At 44.4% G+C, this 9,306-nt stretch overlaps 1 protein-coding gene across 2 annotated transcripts in view; it reads left to right on the top strand.

Moving 5' to 3' along the window:
- The window catches only part of PSTK (phosphoseryl-tRNA kinase), a 96,314-nt gene that overhangs the window by 21,421 nt on the left and 65,587 nt on the right, over positions 1-9,306 (top strand). For both annotated transcript variants that reach the window (XM_086949858.1, XM_086949859.1), the window contains exon 2: positions 6,355-6,646. In XM_086949858.1, coding sequence (XP_086805984.1) covers positions 6,355-6,646 — 292 coding nt within the window. The remainder of the gene's footprint in view (positions 1-6,354; positions 6,647-9,306) is intronic.

Consider the following 9,306-nt stretch of genomic DNA (forward strand, 5'->3'; position numbering starts at 1 on the left):
CACTAGGTGATAACATTTCCACATGTTATCATTTTTGCACTGTATACTTTTATCAATAACAACTGCATGTCTGTACAAATGTAATGGTTATTTCAATTTAAGATGTGTTGTCTGTAATGGCAGTACACTACCACACCATGCATACTTCCCTTTTCCCCACACCACTCTACTCTGCACCACTGGAGTCTACTCTGCACCACTCCACACTATGCCACTCGATGCCACACTGTGTCACTGCTGTCTACTCTGCACCACTCCACTCTACTTCACTCTGTCTCTCCTCTCTGCACCACTACCCCAACACTGCTCTACTATGCACCACATGCACTCTCAGCCATTGCGCTCTGTCCCACTCCTCTCTGTTCCACTTCACTCTGCAACAATGCACTTTATGCCACTGCACCCTACGCTAATGGACTCTACTCTGTACCACTCCACGCTACACCAGTGCTCTCTATGCTAAACCACTCTATGCCACTCTACACTATGCCACTGTATTCTACTATGCCCCCTCCACTCTACTCTGAAACAATCTACTCTCCTCCTCTACACTCTATGCCAAAGCTCTCACTCTAAACCACTTTACTCAAAATCAGTGCCCTCTATGCCAGTGCACTCTACACCACAATACTCTGCCCTGCAGCACATTACACCACTGCACTATACACCACTCCACTCTACACCACTGCACACTAGCTCACTGCACTCTACGCCACTCTGTTCCACTCTGTACCACTGTACTCTATGCCACAGCTCTCTATGCCACTCTATCTGCTCCACTCTACGCCACAGCAGTGCACACCAATGCACTATACGCCACTCTGCTACACACCACTGTACTTTACCACAGTGTACTCTGCAACTCTGTGCTCTCTGTCACTGAACTCTATACCACTGTACTCTACGCCACTGCACCACACCGATCTATGCCACTTCACTTTGCCACTCTACTCTGTAACACTGCACTCTTCGCCACTGAACCCTGCGCCACTCTTCACTGCACTCTATGCTACTATACTCTACTCTGCACCACTGTACCTCACTCTAGTGCACTCTACGCCACTGCACTGTACGTCACTACACTATACACCACTCCCCATCGCTCCAGTCTGTCACTGCACTCTGCACCAATCCCCTCTAAGCCACTGTAATGTATTCTGCACTACTCCACTCTATGCCACTCCACTCTATGCCACTCCACTCTATGCCACTCCACTCTATGCCACTCCACTCTACGCCACTGCACTCTACCCCACTGCACTCTACGCCACTCAGTTCCTCCCTGCACCATTCCACTCTATCCTACACACATATTTAGTCTTCCGCCTCACACTTTTTATACGTTTACTGTCTTTACAAATCTGCACAAAAATTATTGGATGAATAAAGTGAGCCTCCTGCATTTTTCCCCAACGTTTGTTACAGGTTGCTTGGGGCTTAGTGGGTTCAAAGTTATTAACAATGCAAAAATGAAAATTCGTGGAAAGTGTTTTATCACCCTAAATCACAGTGGTGAGAGTGATGTCTCTCTAGTATGTAATTGTGTGTGTGCTTACATACTGCATTACAAATGCTATAGGTGTCACATTTACGAAACTTATAACTATTGGCATTGTAAATGACAGGGCTATTAATTTTGCTATTTTCAAAAACAAAACATGAATAAAAATGTTGTCATTTACAATACCAATAGCTCAAACTTTCCTAATTGCATGACTTACATGTATTGATATTACAAATAACAATGGCTTTTATTTTTTTTAAATAATTAATACTTAAATAAAAGTTATTGTACTTTATAATGGCAATAGCTAAAAGTTTTGTAAATAACGTTTGTGAAGATTATGTTCAGTGTATTTTATTGTGACGAAAATTCAAGAACAGAAGTGAAATAAAACATCTTTTTGTTACTTTTGTAATAAAGCTTGCAACATTGAGAGAACATATTTGAACCAGGTGTTGTTGAATGGCTGCACAGGTTGATGTTGTGGTGCCCCTGAGTGATGCTGTGGTGGTGAATGCTATGTTTTGCTATCCTATGCTTGGATTTGTTATGCTATGCTGTGTTTGGTTATGCTATGCTGTGTTTTGTTTTGCTATGCTATGCTGTTTTGTTGTGCTATACTATGTTTTGTTATGCTATGCTATGTTTTGTCGTCTTTTATTATGCTATGCTTTGTTTTGCTATGCCATGTTTTGTTATGCTATCTGTCTGTTTTGTTGTGTTTGGTATGCTATGTTTTGCTATGCTATTGTATGTTTTATTTTGCTATGTTTTGTTAAGATATGCTATGTTTTGTTAAGATATGCTATGTTTTGTTGTGTTTTGCTATGTTTTGTTATGCTATGTGTTGTGCTTTGTTATGCTATGTTTTGTTCTGTTATGTTTTGTTATGCTATGCTTTGTTTTGCTATCCTATGCTTTGTTTTGTAATGCTATCCCATGTTTAGTTTGGCCATCCTATGCTTTGTTATGCTATGCCATGTTTAGTTTTGCTATCCTATGCTTTGTTTTGTTATGCATTGCCATGTTCAGTTTTGCTATCCTATGCTTTGTTTGCTTATGCTACGCTATGTTTTCTTGTGTTTTGCTATGCTATGTTTTCCTATGCTATGTTTTGTTGTGTTTTATTATGCTATGCTTTGCTTTGTTGTGCTATGTTTTGTTTTGCTATCCTAAGCTTTGTTTTGTTATGCTATGCTATGTTTTGCTATCCTATGCTTTGTTTTGTTATGCTATGCAGTGTTTTGTTATGCTATGCTATGTTTTGTTATGCTATGCTATGTTTTGTTATGCTATGCTATGTTTTGTTATGCTATGCTGGTGAGGGTGTGTGAGTGTGTGAGGGTGAGTGTGTGTGTGTGAGGGTGAGTGTGTGTGAGGGTGAGTGTGTGTGAGGGTGAGTGTGTGTGAGGGGGAGTGAGGGTGGGTGAGGGGGAGTGAGGGTGGGTGAGGGGGAGTGAGGGTGGGTGAGGGGGAGTGAGGGTGGGTGATGGGGGGTGAGGGTGGGTGAGGGGGGGTGAGGGTGAGTGTGTGTGAGGGGGAGTCTGTGTGAGGGGGAGAGTGTTTGAGGGGTTGTGGGGGTGAGGGAGGGTGAGGGGTGAGAGGATGTGTGAGGGCGAGGGGGTGTGAGGGTTAGTGAGGGCGAAAGGGGTGAGAGGGGGTGTGGAAAATTGATGATGACAGCCCTGGGATCATCTGCTGGCTGACTCAGCAGGTACACCATATCTGCCACTCATCAGTTACATAAGCGGTTCACCATGTTTTTAAATACATTCACAAAGAGGGCAATACATCCATTTTACTTACTCCACTGGTATGCACTAAATAAATGTCCCTCACAATTCCGCTATCTTTTTTTCAATGAAAGACTGCAAAAGCATGGGATCGCCACAAAGCAGCAGGTGATGAGTGAAAAAAAGGTTTTAATAAATAAAACCTGGGCTACAAAAAAGAATAACTAAACACCTCACACTAGCTAATTAACCACACCAAACAACTGGCCATCACTACCTGATGTCCCGCTTTTGTCCTCGATTTGAATTTATCGGGACTTTATAGATGGTACATCTGCTTTATGTCGCCGAACCACAATTGTCCTAGAGGGCGGAATATGATCTTTCAGGCATCCAGAAACACATATTTACAATACTTATTATGTATTTTGAATAATATAATCATGCAATACAACAGCTCAATTCAGCTGATGTTAAATAAGACTACAGCTTCCAGAAAGCAGCTTTAAACTGGATGTGAACGCAGGAACGGAAGCATATGTCGTTAATGGGAAAGGAATGCACAGGTAAGTTAAAAGAAAACATTAAGTTGGGCCATATTAGATGCAATAATGCTGCATCTACACTCTTACCTGCCCTGTGATGCCGGTGATGAGTGCTACTTTCCTGGGCTTTCCGTTGCCCCATGGGGAACCACTGACTGCAGTGCCGGAGTGCTGGTTTTGGGCCATGATGGGTGGGCTGTCGGAGCTGTTATTGGAGGGCACAGGTCAGCGCTCTGTGAAAAGGCTGGCAGGTACCGGTGGGGTGCGTGCTTGAGAGAAAGCCGGCGTGCAGGCTGGTGTATAATGTACTATTTCCGCATCACGGGGGAGGGACTGGTGGAGGCCAGGTTTCCTAGTGAAGCACCAGTAGAAGGACGAGCATGGGCGGTGCCACTCCGAGCTGCAGGTGCGCATGGGGTGGGGCAGGCAGGAGAGCTGTGGAGCCGTGCACCCAGCACAGGCTCCGCTGCTCACAGATTGAAAAGAGCCGCTCCGCTGCATAGATCCTAGTTGTACTTCCGGTATTTATCTCATAATTGCTGCGAAATGCAATCGTTATGAAGCCTTATGGCACAAAAAGAACGAATGAACCTAAAACAGAAGTAAAGAAATAGAAATTGAAAAAAAAAGAAGAGGAAAAAGACAGAGTAGCGAAAAGATAAAACTGAAAAGAGAAAGACAAACCAGAGAGGGGGTTTTCAATAAAGGTAAAACAAGTAACATGGGAGAGGGTGGAGGAGAGAGAGAGAGCGAGGTTCAGAACTGCGCACAAAGCCTCTTCCTCCCGAACGGCACCGCATGTTGAATGCCGCAGAGATAAAATGTCACGAATTTTAATTCTGCGACGAGCACAGAATGATTTTTAAATGAGAGCGAGAAAGCACAGATTTTGACATTTGCACGTCCCCTGCTCTGTCTCCCGCCCCCCCCCCCCCAACCCGCGGATTCGTCATATTTCGAGGTGTCTCCCATGCCTCACAGGCACACTTACAAAAACAAGCAGTAAATATGTGCATCGCTTGGCTACTACTACAGTTTATGGGACAAAACCGAATCACACCTTTGCTGCACCGCAAGGCCGCTATTGTTCAAGATTAATGGCAGGCTGCCTAAAGGAATAGTAACACCCGGCAGTCTATGTTGGAGATTCAAAGTTGTGCACTGTTAAACGAATGAACAATTGCAAAATAGAAGAGCGACATGTGTGGTTGCCATTGTTTAGCATTAATGGTGTGCCGCCCAGAAGAAAAGCAACGCCGGGCAGCCTGTGTTTCAGTTTAGGAGTGCTGCGCCTTTCAAAACAAGACGTGTGCGTGCGGAAAACTGCTGTGGGGCGGGACTTCCGTTTCCTGCTGGAAGCCCGCGCCCACGGATTGGCTGGCTAGGAGAGGAGCAGTGGTGACGCGGGGCTCCCATGCCCGAGGGAGTTGCACCGATGCGGTAAGTGGGGTTTGGGGGGGGGGTGCGCGCGTGTGTAGCTGTGCGTGTGTATGTATATGTGTGGCTGTGTGTCAGCTGTGCGTGTGTATATGTGTGTCCCGATGCATTGTGCCTGCGTGGGTGTATGTGTGTGTGCGCGCATGCGTGAGTGTGGCTGTGTGTGATTGAGAGAGGCTGCGAATGCGAGGCAGGGGATGTGCACGGCGCCGTGCGCGCCCTCGAGGAGGAATCTGAGACAGCGAGGCGCGTGGCCGAACGCTGTCTCACATTCCCCCGAAACCGCCGACAATAGGTCCTTCACTACGCTCGACCTAAAAAACTATCACTAATGTGATTTGTGAGGTCATTAGCAGTGCAATCAGGGTAGATATATTTGTATAGCTAACATTAATTGGCAAATGTCAGCTTTCACATAGTAATCATAACTTCTCCTACTAAAGTGTTTTGGGCTTGTATGTGGAGGTACATATTTTGAGGTCCGCCAGAGAAAATAAATGTTATTTGGAGCAAGTGTAAAAATAAACGCAAATACAGCAATATGTTAATTTATTATGCCAGTGCAAAGGTCAAATCCCATGTTTTTAAAAATATTATAGCGGTTCTTCTGAACTTGGATCATCATGTCCTGTTATCTTTATTCTTCACGCTAAGGATCTAGGCAATACAATTCTATATCTGTATAGAATTCGCATAAAAGAAAAGCATTGCATGAACCAGATGTCCAGAGAGTAAGAGGATGCATCTTATGAGTCAATACGCCTCCCCCACACATGCTCTAAGAATAGAACTATTTTTCATATTACATTCTGCACATCTGCTTATTTACTGTATATCCCACTTTTTGTATTACATCTTTATACAGTTATCTCACGAATTCCGAAAAATGTGGAATCCAAAAAGATAACTCAAAAAATTGATCCAGTTTTGATCTCCACTGCTGCATGTTGTACTGCAGATTGACATACAGAACTGGACCCAGTACTTTAGTTTTGACCTCCAGAACGTGACACAATACTCTTGAATTGATCACAGTGACCCAGATGTGACATGCAGAAATGGATGTAGTACTTCTATTTTGTACAGTATGCTATTAGTTTTGAAATAAATGATCTTGTTTTATTTTGTGTCTCAGATCTCCAATTGGAAGCAGTACCGTCAAGAGCTGCTCCTCTATGTTGACTGCTTCTTGACGTCTGTTACCACCGGTGCTCCCTTGTCTGCTCCCAAAGATCACACTGAGGCATTATGGAGTCACTTCATCTGCTGCCTGGACAGTCAAGGACTCTTTTCTTCCAGGTCAGCTGAGGCGGGATCTGCCTGTGGCCTAAAGCTCACCGAGTCTTCCTTTCCACTTTGCATTGTACTGGATGATAATTTCTACTATCAGAGCATGCGATATCAAGTGTACCAGCTGGCCCGAAAACGTAAGCAATTCCAGAATCATTTGTTAGGAAAGAAGTCCGGGATAATTGGTGCCTTGTGGTTGCTTTTTTTAATTTTCTTCAGTTATATTCTTATAAATTTCACTTACCCCTTGCCACTCCATTGATGGTAAGGTCTATTGCAGTGTGAGGTGGAGAAAAAGTTTAATGGTAATTGAACAGTCTATTGGATTTCGATTGTGATGCAAGTTGGAGAATTTGATCATTCTTGTGTGTTCCAGGTAAAACCATCCTTGTAGCTGCAAGGATTCTCAAGCTATCTCTCGAAGAATGATATGGTAGCCTGTTGAATTCTTGATCAGCCTACGATTTAGAAATTGCAGGGTATTCCCAGAGCTTAACAGCAAACTCCTTCTTCTGAAGGAAACTCCACTTGAGATCAAACACTGCAGTTAGGAAGCACTTGATTAAAATTTAAACCAGCATTGGCATAGTCATTAGGTCTCGCCTTTGGGGCGTTATAAGTGTTTAGACAGAGCTATTGGCTTTGTTAACGTGTTTAATGTGTGTTGTAGAGCATTGTGAATGGATGGATGGAAAGACTCAATGATGGAGAGATGGATGGAAGAGTGTGAAGGAAGGAATGAATGCAAGACCGGAGAGTGGGAGACAATGAGGGTTAGAGGGCAGGAGTGATGGATGGTGGAAAGATGGAGGTAAGAAAAAGCGAATATTTAAGGAAGGATATAACTGGAAGGTAATATGTGTAGCCTGCTAAAAACTAAAATAAAAAATAGTTGTGGGAGTAAATAGGTTGATAAATGGAGAGTGGTAATGGGAGGACCAGATGGTTGCATTCAAGGATAGACGGATGAATGGAAATGGAAGAGAATGAGTGTGAGGAGGGTGTGACTGATGGGCGGGGAAAGGCAGGATGCACGTAACTGAACGATAAATAATGGGGTTGTGGCTGGATGACTGAATGAATGGACAGATGGATGGATAACATGGACTGGATGAAGTGTGAGTGGTGTGATTAACGCAAAAATGGAGAGAGGGAGACAATGAGGGTGAAAAGGATGGATGGATGGATGGATGGAAATTGGGTGGATGTATGGATGGAGAGCGAGAGACGTTGAGAGGGTGGTTGACTTTATACAAGTGGATGTATGTATGTATGTATATATATATATATATATATATATATATATATATATATATATATATATATATATATAATTTATTTATTTATTTGTGGATGAACATGGATGGCTCAATGGAGAGAGAAATATTCCTTTTAGGATGGATAACAATTTTCGAAATTACACAGCATCTGTGCAGAAAGGGTGGCTTCTGCTGGGCTCCTACAGCGGCACACTGATGATTGCACTTCTCGCGTGACAGGAGCCTCTTTTGTTTCACGGACACTCATTGATTGATCGATGCTGCTGGCAGTGATTAAGGGAATAGGCTGGGGTGGCACTGTGTTGTTTTTATTTGGGGGGCTGGGCAGTGTGTCTGGACACCCCTCTCATCCGAAACAGGGCCATGAATGAGCTCACAAAGCGCCCCTTGTGAGCACAAAAACACAAGTTTGTTCCATCAGACACACCAATTTGCAAGAAGAGGAAAAAACGCAGAAACTTCTTCTTTTTTCTATCCGTTTTTTTCATGCCATTTTCTAGCACTGGCTGAAAGGCTCTCAAACAGACGCCATGTGGTTCCAAGTGGAGAGGACCCTTTGAAGGTTCCCCCTGCAATTAAGTAAACTAGCCTTTCAGGCAGCTGATAGAATCGGAAGGGGTGCTGCCCCCAGGCCCCTCCCTGCACCCCCCCCCCCTCTCACTGGGACCAGCCTCCCCTGTTTCTGATGTCTTTCTTCAGGACAAAGGGAGCCGAGAAGAAGTGATAGGTCCCGAGACACACTCTTACATCTCAGGTGTTTGTAGCTCATTCCACGGCTTAGGAATTCTCTGAAGGTGGGGGTTAGAGGAGGGAGCCTTAGGCGAGGTCAGGTTTTCGAAGCTGGTTAGAGAACTTCGAGCTCAGCTCCATTTGCAAGTCAAAGCTCACCTGCACAGCCCTGTGGTGTGTCTGCAGCTGGAACAACCTTTGTTGACTGTCAGAAAGGAAAGTAGCATGAGGTAATGCGTAGGTTACTGCAGAGGCGGACCCCAAGCTCGTGTCCACATAGTGTCCACAACATGAGTGAGACCCGTCCTGCGAGCTCGATGCAATTTATCTACGATATCAAGGTCACTTGTGATGATGCAGTGTACCTGAGAGATGTTAAATAGCCCTTTGTGCACTGCCATGCAAGCAGATCACAGGAGGCGCACAGATTCACCGAGCAGCCAGTAAGGAACAGGAGGGGAGGGAACAAACACCCCTCTGCGCTAAGCCAAAGAACTCTGTGAAACCTTAAAGAAAGGTAAGAATTAATCAGCGGACAGTTGCTCAGCCAGACGTAAAAACGTAAGGAGAAACAACGGTTTCTGGAACAAGCGAAACTCGGATGTAAGAACGAGGAAGCATTAAGTCGGGGCCAGTACAGCAATATAAAATGAGTCACGCCCAACAACTCAGTCAGCAAAACTCTCTTAGTTTGCGAGGTGGGGGCGGGGACACAGATGGTAAATAATGAAGGTTTAGGGCCGAAAGAGTGTTCTGGAGGGCACATTCTCCACAAATTCAAATGAAAG

This window comes from Lissotriton vulgaris, unplaced genomic scaffold (assembly GCF_964263255.1).
Source record: "Lissotriton vulgaris unplaced genomic scaffold, aLisVul1.2 SCAFFOLD_2975, whole genome shotgun sequence".
Lineage (NCBI taxonomy): Eukaryota > Metazoa > Chordata > Amphibia > Caudata > Salamandridae > Lissotriton > Lissotriton vulgaris.